General features: G+C 34.9%; 1 protein-coding gene across 3 annotated transcripts in view; it reads left to right on the forward strand.

Moving 5' to 3' along the window:
* The window catches only part of CASP8AP2 (caspase 8 associated protein 2), a 69156-nt gene that overhangs the window by 35238 nt on the left and 10585 nt on the right, over nt 1–23333 (forward strand). For all 3 annotated transcript variants that reach the window (XM_007484320.2, XM_007484322.2, XM_007484321.2), the window contains exons 4-6: nt 4209–4309; nt 5101–5175; nt 7485–7600. In XM_007484320.2, the coding sequence (XP_007484382.1) occupies nt 4209–4309; nt 5101–5175; nt 7485–7600 (292 nt within the window). The remainder of the gene's footprint in view (nt 1–4208; nt 4310–5100; nt 5176–7484; nt 7601–23333) is intronic.

The raw sequence follows: 23333 nt of genomic DNA on the forward strand, positions 1-23333 counted from the left end.
CAGTCAATGGTCATGTCTAAATCTATTTGCCTCTCCTCTTGTCTCCATCACATCCCTGGCAGTGGATGGGGAACATGTTACATCTGGAAACCTGATTGCTCATTGCACTGATTAGAGTTCTTTTTCAGAGTTGTTGTTTTTTTGTAGGGCTGATGTTCTAATATATGCTATTCTTTTGGTTCTTCTCACTTCATTCAGTTCTTTCTGCAATTGCAATCTTTTCAAGATTTTTTGAAATCATCTGATCACTTAATCTCTTTAAGTTTCAGTTTCCTCATCTGGAAAATCAGGATGTTACAATTGATAACTTTTTTAAATTAAAAAATTTTTTAAGTTAAATTTATCTCATTTTTTCAATTACCAAGCCTTTCTTAAAACAAATCCTTACCCCTTCATCTTAGAATCTGTATTGTGTATTAGATCCAAGGTAGAAGAGAGGTAAAGGCTAGGCAATGGGGGTTAAGTTACTTGCCCAGAGTCACACAACTAGGAAGTGTCTGAGGCCAGATTTGACCTCCGGACCTCTTAGGCCTGGCTCTGAATCCACTAAGCTACCCTGCTGTCCTTGACAGATGAGTTTAAACAGGAAAAATTCATGCTGGTCATTTTATCTTTGTCAGGATATGAGTAGCATTTTTCTTCATCATTCCTCAAAATTATGATTGACTCATGTTGATCATCTCTTAAAGTGTTTCTAAATTGTTCATTTTTAGCGTACTGATGTTATATTTTAAATTGTTGGGTTCTTATATACTTCTCTCTGCACTATTTCATAAAATTCTAACCAGGTTTTCTTTGACACACTTTCATTATTTATAGGCCAATACTATTACTTTACATTTGATTATTATATTGTACTCAGCTGTTTTTTAATTGATGGAATAGCTTTTTAGTTTCCATTTCTTTCCTATAGCAAAGAGTTGCTATAAATAATTTTGTATGTATAGGACCTTTTTTCTTTTATCTTTTTTTGGAATATATGATTATTATGACGTGACTTTTGAGTTCTTCTCTAAGTCTTTGTTCCTTATGTTCTGTGAACTTAGTTTCCTCTAGACTTCAATAGCTTACAAAATAATTGTTATTTCTAGTTCTAGTTCTTTGTAAGGTAGGATAAAACCTCTTTATGCTGTAATACTGCAATTAATTGGTGACACCATCTACAAAGGTTTCAAAGGTTAGAACCAAGGAGTAAGCAAAAAAGAGTCTCTGAGTAGCCAGAATTTTATCTCCCTGAGTACATGGACTGAAACTCATGCTTTCACTTAGGGCCCATTAAAAAAAAAATTATATATAGTTTTGATAAGATTTGTTTCTGATGTACCAGATCAATTTTGTTGGTTGGGACATAGAGTGGATTGGCTAAATTTAAAAACATACACTGACAATAACAAGTAGTAACAGTTAACAGTAAAAGATATTGAAAAATTATAAAAAGTAGAGAACTTTACTATTTTTTTATAAAGCTATTTTATTTTTACCAATTACATGTAATAAGAAATTCCCACTTAAGTTTTCTGATGTTAAATTATCCAAATGGTCTCCCTCTCCCCTCCTAGTGCTGGCCCTGTTATTTAATCTGCATGATTATCATGCAAGACCTATTTCCATATTGTTCATTTTTGTAAGAGAATAATCATGTAAAACCAAAACCCCAAAACAAAAATCCAAATAAGCTTAAGCAAAAAAAAAAAATCACATGCTTTGATCTGCATTCCTACTCCCAACAGTTCTTTCCTTGGAGGTGGATAGCATTCTTTCTAAGTCTCTCAGAATTGTCCTGGATCATGGTATTGCTGATAATAACCAAGTCTATCACATTCAATCATGCCACAGTATTATTGTTACTGTGCATAGTGTTCTCTTGGTTTTGCTTATTTCACTCTGTATTAGTTCATGTAGGTATTTCCAGCTCTTTCTGACATCATCCTATTTGTCTTTTCTTCCAGCATAATAGTATTCCATCACCATCATATGCCACAATTTATTCAGCCATTTCCCCAATTGAGGGACAGCCTTTTAATTTCCAAATCTTTGCCACCACAAAAAGAACAGCTATACATACATATTTTTGTGCAAGAAGGTCTTCTCCCTCCCCCCTCCCCCTTTAAAAATCTCTGTGGGATACAGACCTACTAGTGGTATTACTGGATCAAAGGGTATGCATTGTCTTATAAACCTTTGGGCACAAATTCAAATTAGGCAAGAACTTTTGAAGTATAGTAATCTAAAGTTGTGTATTTGGGGAAACAGTTCGATGAATCTCTGTAACTTTTGAAGCTATCACTGTGTTATAAACAGTGTAACAAATCATTTAAGTTGATATTCATAATTACTTTTAGATCAGTACTATACCCCATCCTTGAATCTATCCCATTTTACTTTTTGCCATTTTTGTCATATGGAACTTCACTCCTGGGTTATCATTATTGTAACTTACTATTTTAACTTCCACCCCTACTTGCAAATACTGTTGAAGCAAATCGTGCAACTTAGGCCCACTCCAAGTTTATATATTTTAAACAATGTGTCTTAATTAGATATTAAAATGTCCACTGCAACTGTTATAAATCTCCCGTTTTTTTCTCAAGCCCCCAATTCTTTATATTCATTAAGTCTAAGGATATGACCATACCTCTTTCACTGTGAAGATTGAGGCCAATTAACTCCCACAGTTTACCTTATCTATTCTAAATTGCTATGTGTTTTTTAAATTCAGTTTTTCTTTTAAGAGAAAGGTAATCCTTTACCTTCATTCCCATCCTTTGTCTTTTCTTTGACTGTTTCATTAGCAGTTACCCTGTACATTTTCACCATCTTTACTTGCTCCTTACCTTACAGACATTCAGTTCTCCCCTATTTTTTTTTCAATTTTTTTTTCCTTTGCACAAATGACTCCTACTTTTGTAACTCTTATTAGGCCAAGATCCGGTCACATATTTTCTATTGCATGATGGATATCTCTCTGACTGTCTTGTTTTCCCCTGAAACGGAACTTTTTATCTTTTTCCTTAGTCCTGTTGATATCTTGTTGATAGGACTACACCTCTGCTAGTCACCTAGTTTTATTACTTCAGAATTATCTTTTATCTCTTTCCTCTTAGTCAGGACAGCCAAATCAAGTGCCAATTTCCATCAAATTTGCCATATCTGATATCTTCCCCTACAATAACAACAACAAAAAAGAAATCACATGAACAAGCAAAATTAAAAGTGATTCCAATTTATTTTCCTCTCTTTTCTACTTTGTTAAAATTATCAAGGATATAGTTCTTTATATGGTCTCTTTTACTAGTTTCTGCTTTCTCAGCTGTCCTTCATCTTGCTGCATAAGTGATCTTCCCTAATGCTCTGATCTAATTGTCTAACCAGTCTACTTAAAAAGCTTCACTGACTCCTTTACCTGTTAAACAAAGTATAAAACTCATTCCTGTGTATTCAAGGCTTTAGATACAATTCATCTGTCTTAGTTTTCCATTCTTATATTGTTCTGTATTCTAGCCAAATTATACTAGTCTTTCTCCAAAGATTTTGTCTTTTCTTCTTTTTGTCTTCATTCAGTCTCCTATGTCTTTGATAAACTTCCTTTTCCTCTTAGTTCAAGATTTATTTTAGATGCCACCTTTTCCATGAAGCCTTCCTTCATTCTTCAGACAAACATGTTTACTCTTAATTTTTTTTTTATAGCAAATAACCTAGACTAGAGATTCTTCCTAATCTTTTTAAATGTGATGAACCCCCTTGGTTACCTGTGACCTGTTAACAAAGAAAGGTGTTATATATATGTATTTGTGTTATATACTATATGTAGATACACACACACAAATATATTTGTTGTTGCTCAGTTATTTCAGTCATGTCCAACTTTTCATAAACCTATTAGGATTTTCTTGGCAAATATACTGAAGTGGTTTGCCATTTCTTCTCCAGCTCATTTTACAGATGAAGAACTGAGGCAAATGTGGTTAAGTGGCTTTCCCAGGGACACATACTAAGGATCTGAACACAGATTTGAACTCAGGAACTCATCTTCCTGACTCCGCTCTCTTTTTCCTTGTTTAAAAACTTGATTAACTCATTTTATTGTTTTGGAGGTTGGACTGAACAGTTAAGTCCCCTTCCCTTTCCTAAAATTCTGTGATTCTACGATATGTATTTCTAAGCATGATCAAGTGGGTTAAGCCAAATATTATTGATTTTTGTTTCAGATAATTCTTCTAAACTCTGCCCACCACCAAGGAATTGCTTAGATTTGTATGAGGAGATTTTGACTGAAGAAGGAACTGCAAAGGAAGCAACATATAATGATGTATGCATTACTATTTTTAAAAAATATTTCATAAAACTGATTTTTGTGACCCTTGAAATACAGAATCTATTTTAAAGCAAAGCAATCAAACTCTTTTCTGACTACATATTGTTTGAGATTGGATACAATATAGATGAATAAGATGCCTGATTTTCTGTTCTTTTTAATAAGAAATAATATCACTTTTCATAGTCATTTTTTTGACTGAACTTGTAATAGCATCAATTCATGGATTTCCCTGGTGAGGAACCACTGTTGATTAAGTTAGAGATTTATGTTATTTGGGGCATTGAGAGGTTAAATAATTTGCCCAGGATGACACTGTCAGAATGTTCCAGGTTCTACCTGCAAGGCCGATGTCTTCTATTCACTGTATGATGCTACCTTGCAGTGAATAGAATTTTTTAAAGTTATATTATTTATAACTTATTTATTCTTAGTAAATAAACTGACTGCAAATATTCTAGATTGTAACCAATGATGTTTTTTTCCATGATTTGTCAAGTAACAAACTTTTTAACATATATACTGAAATATGTACTGTACTATGGGAAATGACTGCTGGGAGCTAAATTAATGATTTCTTTCTATACTTGAATTTAGACATTTAGGATAAACATGATGCAGTCAACAAGATATTCTATCTGCTAGGCCCTCTTATTCTAAATTAATGATCTTTTCAAATGTTTCTTAATAAACAGAATCCTTCACTATGCCATTTTTCATATGTATTAGTTTATAAGAACACCAAAGAAAGTTTTAAAATTTGAATTCTTTTTTGTGTTTTATAGCTGCAGCTAGAGTTTGGAAAGTGTCAGAAACAAATTAAAGAGCTACTGAAGAAGTATAAAGAAATACAGACACAGGTACACTATATTTATCATATTTTTGAATTTTATTTGTATTTTATATAACTTCCAAGTGCTAGATTTGTCTTTAGAGCAATTTAAATGGATATTTTTGGTTTCTTCTCTCCCTCTCTCCATTCTTAGAGTCAATTCTCAGTAGTGAGTCCAAGGCAGAAGAGCAGTAAGAGCTAGGCATTTGGGGTTAAATGATTTGTCTAGGACCATACAGCTATATAGTTTTGATAATTTTCAAAAGACTTATAAAAAAATCTGATATCTGATGGCAAAACTCCCTTGTCCAAGAAGTTTTCAATGGTTTCCTCTTGTCTTTAGGATAAAATACTTACCCCTTTTGATTACTAAAGCCCTTCACAGTTTGACTCCATCCTTTGTTTTCAGACTTATTACATAGTACTTCTTTTCATGAACCATATCTCAACCTCATTGTTATACCTGCTGAACCTATACATGACCTCCCAGCTCTTGTCTCTCTGTCATGCCTGGAATCTATCCTTCTTCACCACCACTTCCTAGAATCCTGAGTTTCCTTTAAAATGCAGCTCTAGTGATGCTTCCTAAAGGAAGACTTGTCAACTCTCCTCCCATCTCCCAGTTGTTAAGTTTTCATCCAAGACTTTCTGTTTTGTATTTAATTTTTTATATATGTATCTAAAAAAACATACATACATACATACATATATACATATACATATATATTTCCTGCCCAAATCCATCTCCCCTTTCAGTGTAATGTGAGTTTCCTGAGAGTAGGAACTGTTTTATTTTTGATGTTTTATCCCCAATGTTGTGCTTGATGTTTGGTGCTCAGTAGACATTTAATATACTTGTTAAATGAGTAATTTTTTTTTAAGCCCTTACCTTCTATTACAGAATTGATTGGTTCCAAGGCAGAAGAGCAATGAAAGGCTAGGCAATTGAGGTTAAATGAGTTTCTCAGGGTCATACAGCTAGGAAGTATCTTAAGATCAGATATATACTTACAACTCTCATCACTAGGTCTGGTTCTCTATCCACTGATACCTGCCCTGAATAAGTAATGTTTTACAGTGTCCTTGAGGAGTTAGCTTTTCAGTTTGACTTTCCTTCATTTGATACCATTTTTAGCAGGCGTACTGAAACTTCACTTTGCTTAAATTCCTTAACAGAGTAACACTTAAGGATATGAAACTAATATCCCTATGACATTGTCCAAATTTTTATGGCACTCATTCTTTTTTTAAACATTCTTTTTATTTGGTCAATTTCAAACATTATTCATTGGATACAAAAATCATTTTCTTTTACTCCCTCCCCTCCTGTCAACCATAGGTGACACGCGATTCCACTGGGTATCACATGTGTCCTTGATCTGAACTCATTTCCATGTTGTTGGTATTTGCACTAGGATGTTCATTTAGAGTCTATATCCCCAATCATATCCCCTTAGCCCCTGTAGTCAAGCAGTTGCCTTTCCTCGATATTTTTACTCCCACAGTTTGTCCCCTGCTTATGGATAGTGTCTTTTCTCCTAGATCCCTGCAGATTGTTCAGGGACATTACACCGCCACTAATGGAGAAGTCCATTACGTTTGATTGTACCACAGTGTACACAGTCTCTGTGTACAATGTTTTCCTGGTTCTGCTCCTCTCCCTCTGCATCACTTGCTGGAGGTTATTCCAGTCTCCATGGAATTCCTCCACTTTATTATTCCTTTGAGCACAATAGTATTCCATCACCAACATATACCACAATTTGTTCAGCCATTCCCCAATTGAAGGGCATCCCCTCATTTTCCAATTTTTGGCCACCACAAAGAGCGCAGCTATGAATATTCTTGTACAAGTCTTTTTCCTTATTATCTCTTTGGGGTACAAACCCAACAGTGCTATGGCTGGGTCAAAAGGTAGTATGGCACTCATTCTTAACTAAAGTTGTCTTAAAATTCTTTAAATTTTTAAGTATTTTGGTTGCCATTGACTTCTGATGATTGGAATAGGATATAGGGATATGGATACTATTTTCCATTCTAGAAGTTAACATGTTCTCAGTGTTACAGTAAGAGATGTGAAATAGAATAAAATATTGGATATGAACTTTTATATTACCAATCAAATTACCTATTACATGCCAAGTAATGTGCTAAGTGTTATGGAATATAAAAACAAAGAAAGAATGAAATGATTCCTGTTCCAGATAAATACCTTAGAATAATCTTAACTCATGTAATTATTTAAGAGAAATCTAAATGATATTTCACTTATGTATCATTCCACTCATTTTCTAATAGAGTAACTTTTACATATATTTTTATTAATATTTTTTATAGAATTTCAGTCTTCAAAATGAAAACCAGTCTCTTAAGAAGAATATTTCAGCACTTATCAAAACTGCCAGGGTGGAAATAAACCGCAAGGATGAGGAAATTAATAGTCTTCACCAAAGGTACAGTTTAAGGAATTTAGTCTTGTAAATTACATGACTTTGGGTTGGTGAAAATATGGTGAAAATTTTGTGTATTTAATAGAAATGGATGAAATATGTTAATTTTTTCCCTAATACTCATATTTCAGGGTTTTTTTTTTGGTAATAACATTTTTGTTCACAGTTAATTATAAGAGTATTTTGACAAGAAAAACTTTTACATTGTCCTCCTAATTACACCTTTTTTCCCCCAATGCAATTAGAGCTTGATAATGTATTGTTTGTTTTAGTGTAGAGGATATGTGGTCTTATGGTGTACATAATGTTTTTAGTAAAAAGATAGCAACTTTTATGTAGTATTGTGTAACAAATTTTTATTCTAGAACCTTTTAAATTAATGATTTTAAAGTGATTTACAATCTTCAGCTTTTTTTATTACATTGACATTTATAGGATTTGGGATCTTAGAATGGGAGAAACTATAACATGTTAAGCTGATCCCCCCACCCCCCCTTAATGCTATTGGTTCAAATAAAAGAGAAACTGGCTGTGCTTGAGATTCATGCCTTTTAAAAGTTATGTTTTGTCTGATCCTTGCCATAAGAGATTATATTCATCAATAGGTGAAATAATATGCTAATAATTTAAATGTTTAAATTCTAAAATTATGGTATTATTTGACTTAATTAAAATTAAATACCATTTTCATAAGAAAAATATGTTGTCAGCATTTCTTTATCAGGTAACCTATGTAGGCAGTGTATTAGAATGTTCATGAAATCATTTCCTCCTGTAGTTATTAGATTTGAGAATTGTTCTGCAAAAACCCTTCTAGATTTGACTTGTTATATGAATATCATTTTAGTTAAGAAGAGGGGGTGGCAAGTAAACAGCTGATACTGGGCATATTAGGAACTTCAGGCTAATGATAATGAAGTTAAATTGTTGTTCAGAAAACTTTTTATCCACTGTCATTTGATTGTCCCAACTTTGGTAAAATGGGTTATAGACTTTTTGTAATCTCCATTTTTACATATTTGAAAACTGAATCACTTAAGAAGTCAAAATTATATGCTTAGGGGCATAAAGCCAGAAATTAGTAGTTAAAATTTTAACCAGAAAAACCCAACTCAGGGATATTTTAGTTTTAGCTCTATTACCTCTCTGTAAAAGCAGATGTAAAGCCTTCAGGGAACGAATGTCAGTTAAGAAACCTACAACCAGTGCTTCCTAATCTTTGATTAGGCTAACTTAAAAAACAAACTTTAATTCTGAACTTAAAAACTGAAAAGGAGCATTTCCACGTAGTGGAACACAAAAAGAAGATTGTCTATAAAATGTGAATCCCAGTTAAATATAATTTGCTGTCAAAATTTTTAATAAATTGCTTGTAATACTTTAAAAGTAGTCCTGCTTGTCTGTACTTCCTTCTGAACTTTGTTTTGTTCTCTTCTGTAGAGTTAAAAAGTGTTTCAGTGGCCCTCTTTTGGGGGTGGGACATGACTATAGGTAACATCCATCTTGTCCCCTCCCAATTTAGTGAGGAGAAAAAATGAGGGAAAATTGTATATATCATGAATATAATCAAGTAAAACAAATCCATTGTTTTCTGCACCTTGAATAATCATAGCTACTCTAGAGACATGGTTGGTCATTGCATTGATTAGAGTTCTTAAGCCTTTCAAATTTTTTTTTTTTAATTCTGGTTCTTACATAATTGTTCTCCCTTACACATTGGTTGTATTTTTTTTTTAACTCTTTAGCTAAGATAATTGATATTAAGTATCAGTTCCAAGACAGACGAGTAGCAGGGGCTAGGCACTGGGCTTAAGTGACTTGCCCAGGGTCATACAACTAGGGAGTGTTTGCTGCTGGACTTGAAACCAGGTCCAGATTCCAGGCTTAGTGCTATATCTGTTGTTAACATTTTCTTTTAAAAACCATTTGTTCCGCTTCTAATTCTGACCTCAAGGTCTTTTATTTCATTTGTTATCTTTCCTTTTCTTTCTTCTAGGTACTGATATGGTTCTTGTGCTTAATTCATTTTTACTTTGAGTTATGGCTTGCAGTTTTGGAGTTACTCTTATTTGTCAGGAAGGTGAGAGCTAAAATAAATTTTGATACTGTTGATATTATCTTTGTTTTACTCATATCCAGTTCTAATTCTTAGATTGAGACTTTATCCCAGGGCTAGTCTGTCTCTAGTCTACTTCTGGGCAGGCTGATTTGCTTAGCTTGGTCTTGCCCTTCAAAGTTGTTTGGATATGGACCTGGATCCCCTAGAACTTTGAGTGAGGTACAGAGTCCTGGGTCTTCAGGACCTTCTAGGGTATTGTAGGACAAAGTGTTAAGGCCTTTCGAACCCTTGGATACCTGGGATGTCCTGGTCTGAGCAGTTCTGTACTATATTCACTTTTCTCTTTCTTGGGCTTTTCAATGTCCACTTTCTTGTGTTTTCTGCCCTCCTTAGAACTCTCTCAGGTTATCTTCTACTCTTCTTGCCTCTAAACAGAATGCTCTGCAGGCTACATGGGTCTTTTGGGGAAGCTTTCTGCTTGTTTGCTTAAGCTGGTGCTGGCTTACCAGCTCTCCCTTTTCCTTTTACCTTAAGGCTTCTGGCTGACTTTTTATGCAGTTCAAGGGTTAAATAAGTTATCAACTGTCATTTTTTATTTAATTTTTTTGGCCACTACTTGATCTATTATGAATTTCAGGCTTTTGCTAGATATGTGATAACTGGATTGTCTTATTATGACAGTAGTCTGGACCATAAGTCCCAAAGATTGCTGCTTTTTTTTTTTTTAATTTACTTAAACCCTTATCCTCTGTCTTAGAATCAATCCTATGTATTGGTTACAAGGCAGAAGAGCAATAAGGGTAGGAAATGGGGGTTAAGTTACTTGCCTGGGGTCTCAGGGTCCAAGGCCAGATTGGACATTTTTAATGTCAGAGTTTCAATTGCCTTTTGCCTTCTCCTCTTGACACAATAATTGTTATAGTGTTAGTATTTATTGATTTAAGATAACATGTTATGGCAAGCAGCTCTGAATTAACTCATCCTTAAACTGATTTGGCTTTTATTCATCCTAGAAGTATACATTTGGAAAATAGCAATACATACTTTGAGACATATTAATTCTGCTTAAAAAAGATATTTCCTCATTTATTATTATTATAAATATTTTTTATTATTTAAAATGTTTTTAATTTTAATTTTTATTTTCATGCAAAACATACTTCCATATTGGTCATTGTTGTAAGAGCAAACTCATACATAACCAAAACTCTAAAGTAAAACCATAAATATACTGATATGAAAGATAGCCTTCCCCATCATGTCTTTTCGGATTGTCTCAGGTCTCATTTATTATTTTGATAAATCTTGACTTAAGGGTTAATTATTATAAACAGCAACCACAACAATCTTTGTTTTTTACTATTATATTTCCATTCCAATATCTAAATATTACATTTGGTATAATATTAATTTTTCAATATTACAAGAGGAAAAGAGGAGATACTAGATAAGTTATAGCAAATACTTGCACCAGAAGTTTTATAAACAAATAATCCAATATATTCTTCAACAGTAATAGAGGATCAGCCCTTTTTTTTATAGCTTTCTGGAGGAAATCTGCATTTAGCTAAGCACTTTATGAGCCTACATATCTACAACTAAAAGCTATAGGGAATGAATTTGATGTACATGAATATGCAGAATTATAGTCTCTAAAGTATGTTTTAAATAACATTTTAAATACTCTTTAAGAAAATTAACAAGCATTTATTTTCTTTCCCTTTCATTTCCCCCCTCCCCAATTATAAAAAAAAAAGAAAAACCAAGTTCTTAAAAAAAATTCCCACTTTAGATATTTCCAAAATTTTATCTTATTCTGCTTCTTGAGTACATGACCTTTCTGTCAGCAACCCTTTGGAATCTTGGTTAGTCATTTCATTCATCAGAGTTTTTTAGGCCTTTAAAATGTTGCTCCTGTTGTATAAATTGTTTCCCAGGTTCTGCTCACTTCATTCTGCATCAGTTAATATAAGTTTTCCCAGGTTTCCCTGATTCCATGCTTTTTCATTTCTTAAAGCACAAGAGTATTTTATGACATTTGTATATTATTTAATTTGCTCATCCATTTCCCAATTGATGGGTATCCCATCAATGAGTTTCCATATTTTTCTTTTAAAATTTAAGGGTTGTTTTTCTTTTCTTTTTTTACATTGTTAGGGTATATAGGCTTAGAAATGGTATTGCTGGGTCGGAGGGTATGTCCAGTCCATATTAGACTGGACATACCCTCCAAATTGCTTTTTGGAATTCCTGGACCAGTTCATTGTTGACAATACAGTCATATGCTTGTTTTCCTGCAGTCCTTCTAATATTTGTTTCCTTCCTTCCTCCCTCCCTCCCTCCTCTCCTTTTTGCCAGTTGTATAATTGAAAATCTATTACTCTAAAAAAAGAACTACATTTCCTGGGAGCCCACTGACTTCCTGTCATTATATACTTCCTGTAGACAGGGGATAAATATTGAGTGGGTGGTTCTGCTCTCTTTCTTGGGCTTGCAGCCAGCATGGTGGTTAGTGGGGATTTTAAATGGGCTAATCAGCCATGGGCACATGGTCTTTATTTTGTATCTTCTTTGTTCCTTGATTTCTAATGATCATTCCTAAATCCCATAAAATCAAATATTTTCATTATTGAGATTTAATTTTAATTTTTACAGGTTTTGGCAACCAGAAGGGATGAGAAAAACTCAATTTTTTTTTTTTAAGATAGCCTAGATAAATTTTAAGCAATGTTTCTCCTGCCAAGGCTTTTTACCCACACTATCCACCCATCCACCTACCCTCTCTTTGGAACTGCTGCCTTTTTCTTTCCCTACTTTTTCCCCCCAGTTGCCCTCCCTACTAGCTGGGCTATTTTTAGCCGGGGACTCTTGGCGAAGAAGAGAGAAGCCAATTCTCTTGCCTATCTGCTTGAGCCCAAGTCCCTCAGTTCCTCAAAGCTGCCTCTGGCATTGCTGTTGCTAATACTGCCTGTTCCTACTCCTGAATCCTCCTCCTGATCTCCAGCCCCATCCCCCAGTCCTGTTGGGTTGCTGGTAGCTGCAGCTGTGTCTTCAGTATCACAAACTGGCTGGCAAAAACCAGGGTGTATTTTCCTTAGGCAGCGATTAGCCTCCTAACTCCCTCTCTATGTGACTGGGTTCCCTAGCATTTTAAAACTCGGGGGGGGGGGGGGGGGGGAGGGAAGAAGGAATTTACACTTCCAGACAGGAAGTAAATTACAAGCATTGTGTACTCTTTGAAAGAGCAGTATCTTGCCTATTTCAAGAGCTACCATTCATGAGTGCACTGATCTTTTCACTTATCTTGCCTGAGATTCAGGGGAGAAATTCATCTCCCTACAACCCTTTGCCACTTGGGCCTGCCCAGTCTCTAAGATTCATCTAGTTTGAGATTCCCCAAATCCATGTTCTCCCTCACTATAGGAAATACCACAGTTCTGACAAAAGGAATTTGGATGGATAGAGAAAGGAACTTTAAAGAGAATGGAGGTGGAAATTTTAAGCCCATTAAGACTTTTTTTTTTAAATGAAAGTCTCTGTATTTTATTATATTTTGCTGATTGTCTGCTTTAAGATTTAATTTCATTGTTTTTAAGTTAATATATTAATGTATTCAGTACTATTCTGTTACACTGAATCAGTTTAATCTGTGTTTTAACTATTAGATATATTGTTACCTTTCCCCTATAACTATACGGAACAAATATTACTGAATAAGCCCATATAAAAACAGTTTTTTCTTCCATTTTGGCTTTGTAAAATGTCACACAAATGATGGCTAGACTCACCTGATTAACAACCTTTGATAAACTTTTAAAAAATTTTATTAGATGATTTAGAATAATTTTCCATAATACATAATAATGTAACCTCCCTAAGTAATCCCTGTGTTTTTCAACAACCTCTTCAGGGGGAATGTATTATTATTATTATTACTACTATTATTATTCCAAATTGCAAAGTTTAAATTCTTTTTGAGAGTAATTTTAGGATAAGAAACATGCTACCTCTCTGAATCTAGAAAGTGAACAGTTTGGATAAGGCACCATGAAGATGGCTTCACAGACCATACACTGCACCATAAGATCCAGAGTGAATTTTGGGATGTAGTGATTTAAACTGTGTGGGGTTGAATGCATTTGTTTTGTATGTATACTCTTATGCCAAAGGGGACTGCCCCCTAACTGGCTTTTTGTCAATGCACCTAAAAATCATTGGTTTTGTTCTTTTCTCTTTTATCCCCAAATTACTGTAATTTACAAGCTAATTATGTTAAATCATCAAATTGGGGAGACTAGCCCCCCCCAATCAATCATCAGGGAGGAATGTATAATTGAAAATCTGTCACCCTAAAAAAGAATTACATTTCCTGGGAGCCCACTGACTTACTGTCATTATGTACTTCTTGTAGACAGGGGATAAATATTGAGTGGGTGGTCCTCCTCTCTTTCTTGGGCTTGCAGCCAGCATGGTGGTGAGTGGGGATTTTAAATGGGCTCATCAGCCATGGGCATGTGGTCTTTATTTTATATCCTTTTTATTCCTTGATTTCTAATGATCATTACTAAACCCCCGAAAATAAATTATTTTTATTATTGCACATTAATTTGAAATTTTACACAGTCAAATGTGTGTTAAGTAAAACTAGTTTTATATATGTATATATATAAAGTTTTGCAGCATATACATATGCTGCAATACTTATTTCCTCAGTTATTTCCTTTTTAATCTTAGGTTTTTTGGTTTTTGTTTGTGCAAAGACTTAAATTTTCTGTAATCAGAATTGTCCATTATATGCTCTATAATTTGTTCATGAGGTGACCTTTTGTATCTCAGTCATATATATTGGTATATGAGGTGAAGTATTGGTCTAAAACTTATTTCTATCTGACTGTTTTTCAGTTTTCCCAGCATTTTTATTGAATAGTGAATCCTTGCCATAGAAGTTGGAGTCTTTGTGTTTACTGAAACTAGGCTACTATGTTTTTTTGTTTGTTTAAAAACCTTTACTTTCTGTCTTAGAATCAATACTGTGTATTGGTTTGAAGGCACAAGAGTGGTAAGGGCTGGGCAATGGGGGTTAAGTGACTTACCCAGGGTCACATAGCTAGTAAGTGTCTGAGGTCAGATTTGAATCTAGGACCTCCTGTTTCTAGACCTGAGTTTCAATCCACTGAGCCACCCAACTGCCCCCAAGGCTATTATATGTTCATTTGTTTTTATGTTTAGTTGCTAGGCTTTCTATTTTTGAAACCAGTTACATTGCTTGGATGATTACATCTTTGTGACATAGTTTGAAATAGAATATTACTTGATCTCTTTCATTATTTCCCTTAAGAATCTTGACTATTTTTCTAGATTAATTTAATTTTTTTTCCTAGATTTCTGAAGTTTTTTTGATTTTGATTTAGTTTGATTGCTGTGGCACTGAATATATAAATTAGTATTGGTAGTATTGTTATTATTTACCTATTGTACTTTATATTCAGAAAGACTCATTCCTCTCCCCTTCCATCCCTGTGAAATTTGCAGGTATCATAATATCACCTTCCCCTAATGTCATTCAAATATCCTACCTTCATGCTGTTTGTCTCATGTAATAGACTTGCACAAAATTCATCCATGGCTCTCTTAGTAGTTTTAACTGTACTTATTCATTAGTGCTCCAGTTATCTCAACTCTCTCCCTAGATTGCTGGTGCCTACTAGGCGTTGGCTCCCTTCTATTAATATTAATGCTTCAAGGGTCTTTCTTGTCTTTAACTTTAATAAGATAAAATGCTCACTACAAATAAGGCCACATATTCCTAAAGGTATTATTGAAGCTAGTAAAGTTACTATGGAAACCTGTCCTTAGACAAGATTGGTGATTCTTTGTTCTTGTTACTTATCTTAATAGAGACACTCAATGGCATGGATAGTTTAAAGCATTGAATAACTTAGTTATCATTTCTATTTGGTTTGGGAATCCTTTTCCCAGTACTATCAGCTAGACAGCAATAATACTTTCATGCTATTAGCAATAGCACAGACAACAGTAGTAGTTTCTTTACTGGTCTCTACTTAGGTTTCTCTGCCCCTCCATATAGCTTGTAGAACAGTTCCAGATACTCAGATTATATTTCTTTTTTTAAAAATTGTTTCATTTTTAACTTAACCATTAACTAAATTAATCAAATGAATTTACAAAATACCCTCATAATATATTATTCTATAACATTTGAATGTAGTAGAAATGGACTACAAATATATCAAAACTTTATGTTGGGGGCAGCTGGGTGACTCAGTGGATTGAGAGCCAGTCCCAGAGATGGGAGGTGGTCATGGGTTCAAATCTGCCCTCAGACCCTTCCTAGCTTTGTGACCTTGGGCAAGTCACTTAATTCCCATTGCCTAGCCCTTACCACTCTTCTGCCTTGGAACCAGTACCCAGTATTGATTCCAAGAATGAAGGTCAGGGTTTAAAAAAACAAACCACCTTTATGTTATCTTCCAAGATGACATTTCTGTTGCTTCTGTTATCTCTTTCCAGATCTGTCTTTGATTTTTTTTTTGGTTATAGGCATATATAGTTTGTTAATGGGATTATCTGGTTTTGCTATTTTCACCTGTTACTTTATTTTAGTCTTTTATCTTTTTATGGTGAAAGATTTCATTGCATTAATATGTCATGGATATCTTCAATTATTAGACATAAATATTATTTTTAACTTTTTGCTACAATTGAAGTAGCTGTGAATATTTGTTAGACACTCCTTTTCTTTTTTCATGACATCTTTAGGATAAAGTTTGAACAATGTAAATCTGTGAATTCCCTCAGGGCACAATTTAATTTTTCACTCAAAAACCCCACCTTATTGTTGTTGTTTGTTTTTTTTTTGTCATAGTCATTTCTGTAATTCTCACTCTACTTCAAATTGTATCTTCCCTTACTAAAAAGAAAAATGGGTAAGAAAAACACCACTAAGGTATCTGACAGTGCATGTAATATCCTGCCCTCATTGACCCCTGCCTTCCTAACATGAGAAGAGTGGCATATTTCATTATCTGTTCTCCAAGGCCATTAGTGGTTTTTAATTTACTAAGAGTTAGGCTTTCTTTTAGTCATCTTTTTATTATTCATGATATTGTGGTTATGTGTACTCTTTTGTCATTTCATCTAAATCTTACTGTGTTTCTCTGAAATCTTCATCATTTATTACTGTGAAATATATGCCACTTATTTTACATTCATTTTGCCATTGTTTAGCCATTCCCTTTTATTTTTAAGAGTACAGTATATTTTCTTAGGAATTCTTTTGTTTTTGTTCCTTAGTCTAAAGTCCTTCTAGGCTGGCATTTTAAATATTGAGCTAAGAAAAAATGCATAAATATATATTTTTCAAGGAACATTTTGGCACTTATATTCTTGTTTAAAAACAAATCTGAAAATTTTCTATTTTGTTATAGAGTACTGACAGTGTTTTGAGGCCTTAATGTGATAAGCCCAATGTCATAGACTGTAAAACAACTCAGAATATATAGTGTTCTTATTTTGTATAGTTGACTTAATTTTTTTTCTTTTGTTCTTTCTGAGAAGACAGTCTTTGGATTAGTGTCCCCACTGTCCTCTTCTGCCATTCTTTTTGAGTTGCAACATCATTTTATTTTGTAATTTTTTTAACATTATTTTATTTGGTCATTTTCATACATTATTCATTGGAAACAAAGATAATTTTCTTTTCCTCCCCCCCTCCCACCATTCCTCCGTAGCTGATGCGCGATTCCACTGGGTATCACATGTGTCCTTGATTCGAACCCATTTCCATGTTGTTGGTATTTGCATTAGGGTGTTCATTTAGTCTCTCCTCAGTCATGTCCCCTCAACCCCTGTAGTCAAGCAGTTGCTTTTCCTTGGCGTTTTTACTCCCACAATTTGTCCTCTGCTTGTGGATAGTGTTTTTTTTTCTAGATCTCTGCAGAATGTTCAGGGAGGTTGCATTGGAGAAGTCTATTACGTTTGATTGTACCTCAGTGTAGCAGTCTCTGTGTACAACGTTTTCCTGGTTCTGCTCCTCTCGCTCTGCATCACTTCCTGGAGGTTGTTCCAGTCTCCATGGAATTCTTCCACTTTATTATTCCTTTTAGCACAATAGTATTCCATCACCAACATATACCACAATTTGTTCAGCCATTCTCCAATTGATGGGCATCCCCTCATTTTCCAATTTTTGGCCACCACAAAGAGTGCAGCTATAAATATTCTTGTACAAGTCCTTTTCCTTATTATCTCTTTGGGGTACAAACCTAGCATTGCTATGGTTGGATAAAAGGGCAGACAGTCTTTTATTGCCCTTTGGGCATAGTTCCAAATTGCGCTCCAGAATGGATGGATCAATTCACAACTCCACCAGCAATGAATTAATGTCCCTACTTTGCCACATCCCCTCCAGCATTCATTACTTTCCTTTGCTGTCATGTTAGCCAATCTGCTAGGTGTGAGGTGATACCTCAGAGTTGTTTCGATTTGTATCTCTCTGATTACAAGAGATTTAGGACACTTTTTCATGTGCTTATTAATAGTTTTGATTTCTTTAGCTGAAAACTGCCTGTTCATGTCCCTTGCCTAATGGGCAACTTTAAACTATTCCAACTTGATTAACCCTTGATCCCATTTCCCTTGCCTTCTTTAAGATATTGTTTGGTTTAGCAGTCCTCTCTATATCCAGAATTTTTAATCTATCATCATCTCTTTTACCTATAGACACAGATTATATATTCCTAATCCCAAGAAACATCCTTTGACCTTTCTAATTTGTATAGTTACACTTACTTTTATTCTCTTCTTGTCCTAAATTTCTGGGAAGTTATTCACCCATTTCAACTTTGTTATCTTTTTTCTTAGCACCTTGTAATCTGGATTCCATCTACACATTTCTCTTAAAATTGCTCCTCACTGAGTTGTGAACTGATCCAACCATTCTGGAGGGCAATTTGGAACTATACCCAAAGGGCGACAAAAGAATGTCTACCCTTTGATCCAGCCATAGCACTGCTGGGTCTGTACCCCAAAGAGATAATGGAGCAAAAGACTTGTACACGAATATTCATAGCTGTGCTCTTTGTGCTGGCCAAAAATTGGAAAATGAGGGGATGCCCATCAATTGGGGAATGGCTGAACAAATTGTGGTATATGTTGGTGATGGAATACTATTGTGCAAAAAGGAATAACAAAGTGGAGGAATTCCATGAAGACTGGAACGACCTCCAGGAAGTGATGCAGAGCGAGAGGAGCAGAACCAGGAGAACATTGTACACAGAGACTAATACATTGTGGTATAATCGAACGTAATGGACGTCTCCATTAATGGCGGTGTAATGTCCCTGAACAATTTGCAGGGATCCAGGAGAAAAAAAACACTATTCATAAGCAAAGGATAAACTATGGGAGTGGAAACACCGAGGAAAAGCACCTGCCAGAATACAGCGGTTGAGGGGACATGACAGAGGAGAGACTCTAAATGAACACTCTAATGCAAATATTATCAACAAAGCAATGGGTTCAAATCAAGAAAACATGTAATGCCCAGTGGATTTATGCGTCGGCTATGGGGGGTTGGGGGGGAGGAAAAGAAAATGATCTATGTCTTTAACGAATAATGCTTGGAAATGATCAAATAAAATATATTTTAAAAAAATTGCTCCTCACTGGATTGCTAGTAGCCTTCTAATTTGGGTACTCATTGATTGACCTTTTCTAATATTAGTCATTTTTGACATCTCTGTAGCCCTCAATACTCTTTACTACAACCTATTTAATTTTTTTCCTTGTTTTCCATGCTAACTTATTTTTAATTGCTCTGCCTCTTTTTTCTTTGTTTCACTTGTATCTCTTCTACACTTTTTCCTTTTGCACTTTCTTCTGCTCCTTTCATTTCTAGATGAACAACTTGCAGTTTTACTCCTGACTTTCTTGAGCTCCACTCTTAGAACTCTGAATGTCTCTTGGATATCTCCATTATTTCCTGGCAGCAACTCACATTCAACATGTTTAAATAGATAACTCTTTCAAATTCTAATTTTTTCAGTGGTATTTGTTTCTACTTAGGATCATAGAATTATAGGATCATAAGGGACTTCAGAGGCTATCTAGTCTATCTACCTTATTTTATTGGTGATTGAATTAAAACTCATGGGGTGGGGGGTACTGACTTGCCAGAAGTCACATGAGTAATTGTCATCTGAAGTGGGATTTGCACTCACGTCCTCTGATTTGTAAAAATGGAGACTTGAATCCAAGACTTCAATCCCCAGAAGTCCTTGCTCCACTTCCCCAGAATTCTTTGTAATATCACTGAATTCTCACCTGGGCTGAGATGGAGATGGGTTATTTAACCTCATTGGAAAGGTTCTGGACCTCTCTTCTCTTCCTGTCTCCGCTGGCAAGCAGACGTGTCTCATGATGTGAGTGAAATTGAATTGGGCCTCTCGGCCCACCTGACATGTGCCTTTCTTACTTGTATTTTACTTAAATTCTCAACCTTTAATAAACCTCTAAAAATATCATACTCCTTGCAGAAAGAAACTAATTTCTATCCTACCTCAGTTTCCCCAAATTTTAATTCTTACAGATTCCAGAGTCATTGTTCCTTTCATTGTTCCATTCTCCCTTCTTATCTACTTGCAACAGTCCACCTTGATGTTTATTGTGCTGATATATGACAGTTTCAAGGTATAATGAGTTCTTTATCTAATGCTGGAAGTCATGAGACAGTATCTCTGCTTGTCTAGGATATTGTAGATGGAACTCATTATTTGGGTGGGGATTGGACTAGATGGCTTCCAAGTCCTTTGTAGCTCTTTGTGAATCTTGAACTTTCTCAGACTTGTGAATGTTAAAAGATTCTCAGACTCTACCTTAGAACATTTGGTTAAGACCATTCCCCACTTTAAACAATGAAGGAACTTAGATCAAGAATGTGAGAACTCTACTTCACCTACTTAAGTCTGCCCTAGGGGAAGATAAAGTTGTAAACTCTTTTCTGAACAATGAAAGTACTTAAACCCATACTTATAATAAGGCAAAAAGTTCTTAAGCTAAGTACCTATAAAGGTCAAGCAACTTGTGAATTTACTAGGAACAAAGAGGTGAGAAACTTACTCAGAGCTTTCCTGGTGTGCATTACTCAAAAAATCCACACCTTCTTAGGTGTGGACTAAGAATGGTCTGTCCTTTGAAAAACATCTACTGTGATTGGTAGATGTAAGAATTTAGGGGAGGTGACAAAGGAAAAAAATTCCCTATATAAGGAAAAGAAAAACAGTCTGTTGGAGAAGTCTTGCTGGAGCGCCTCTGAGTGGACTCTGTCCCTCTGGAGGCTCTTGAGAGAGGCCCTTTGAGGAGGACTCTGGCTGGAACTCCCTCTGAGGAGACTCTGTCCCTCTGAATTCTTGCTTGGACAAATCTTGTGGTGAGTGATAAAGGACTGACTGATTCTTTCTCTTAAGGGCTTAGGCCTGGGTTGGCCAGGGCTGCCCTGGGCTGGCCTATCCTTTTCTCATTATTTCCCTTTTTCTCTCTTTCTCTCCTTTTCTTTAATTCCTCATTGTATTATTAATTAAATTCTCTATAAAACCCAGTTGACTTGGGTATATTCATAATTGGGAATATTTCCCTGGTGACCACCTTAAATAATTGATTTAAAACAAGACACTGTAGTGAAAACATATTTTCTGCAGTCACAATTTACTCACCCACTCTTATATCCACTACAATTTATATCTTCCACTATTTTACTCACTACAGTTTACAACCTCAACCATTTTAATTATTACAGTTTATGGCTCCCACTCTTTTAAATGCCACACTTTTAAACCTATAGCCATTGAATCTTTTCTCTCCTCTCACGCCTAGTCATTTACTATGTCATATTGCTTTCCCTCCATGATATTTCTTATAACCAGTCTTTTCTTTTCTCTGCTATCATCCTCTCTATCATTTGTCTGGACTATTACAGTTAACCTTCTATGAGGTGTACTTCTTTTTCTCTTTGATTCATCTTTCATATGATAGCCTAATTTATTTTTCATTTCATTTAAATCCAGCAGATATTTACTAAGTACCTAGTGTTTTGGAAAGCACTGGGTTAGGTGCTGAGGAAGGTACAAAATTTAGATCCCTGTTTGCATGGAATGGAATCTACAATCTAGTAAGAAAGTGACCTCAAAACAGGAAACTACAATACATAAAATGCTTTAAAATGGTATAGTATAAAGTATATTGTGAAGTCTGAATGAGAAGATTCTTTTTGGCAAGGGAAATCAAGTAAACTTTTTGAAGGGGTTGCATTTGAATTGAGGATGGCTAAGAATTCAGACAAAAAAGGGATCTGATAACTTTACTCCTTACCATTTGATTCTAAAGCTGTCTTTCAGAGCCCTCATCAATCTTCTTTTCTGTACTTAGGTTATACTACTATTCACAAGTTCTGAGTTCAAGATAAATTGAACTATATTCACTATTACTCACACATGTCTAGTGCTTTTCTGCCTTATAATACTCTTAACTTTATATATGTAGTTCCCTGCATCTGGAATCCCCTTATAATGCTATTTCACTTTTGGAAATCTTTCATTTCAAAGTTTAGACCAAGTTTTATCTTCTTCAGCAACCATTCTCTGTTGTGTCCCCTCTCCTGCCCATCATTAATGACATTTTCTGCTTTTCTCTTGTTTTCACTCTTTTTTAAATGTGTTCAGAGACAGTGTGGCATAATGAATAGAGAGCTGACCTCAGACCCAGAAAGACCTGGGCCCACATCCCTTCTAATATATGCTTTCTTTTTGAAGCCAGACAAGTAACTTTGCCTCTTAGTGCTCTGAGGAATTGCAGAGTTAATAAGTTTCATTGATGTAGGGAGTTTCTTTATCTCAGACTTCTCCATATCTGTGAAACTACAAGTTCAATTCCCAATTTAAATGTTTTGTTGATATTCTTTTATTCTGTGTTACTCTCATTTTCCAGTAATCTACTTCATACTCTCCCTAATACCCTCTAACACTAACCCCCAGGTTCAGTAGAATTTCTCCAAATCACTTACTGGCCATGCTTCAAAAATATGCTTCATTCTGCACCTGTACTACCACTCTGCTGAGACCTGGAAGACCTGTTTCATTGTCAGGTCCTTGGTAATCAGCTGGTCACTGAAGTAGTCTTAAATCCTTTTCAGTGTTGTTTTCACTTACATTATTTTGGTTGTCTTATAAGTAGTTACCTTTGTGGTACTTAGCTCTATATCTGTTATTACAGTATAATGATCTTTTCTTCCTCTGACTTCATGTAGCGCTCATAATGTTATTGTATTTTGTTTGGTTGCATAATTTAAGTTTACTGCATATTTTCATTTGTATGATAATCACCTTGCTAGATTGTGAGCTCCATTAGGGTAGTGACCCTATCTTAATTATATCCCAGGTCCCAGTATTGTTTTTGAATATAATATGTTCTTAACACATGGTTTTTGAATGAATGTTACTAATAATCAACAGAGTTCCACAATTTTTGTTCTTTTACTTGGAGCTGGGAGCAGAGGTGAATATTGGTGCAAGAAAAAAGCACTTAATTCATGCTGCAGAAGTTAAACTAAAGTTTTTATGTGCACAATGGAAGGATAGAAGAGTTTGAAAACATAGTAATTCT

Source organism: Monodelphis domestica, chromosome 2, assembly GCF_027887165.1.
Source record: "Monodelphis domestica isolate mMonDom1 chromosome 2, mMonDom1.pri, whole genome shotgun sequence".
Classification (NCBI taxonomy): Eukaryota; Metazoa; Chordata; class Mammalia; order Didelphimorphia; family Didelphidae; genus Monodelphis; species Monodelphis domestica.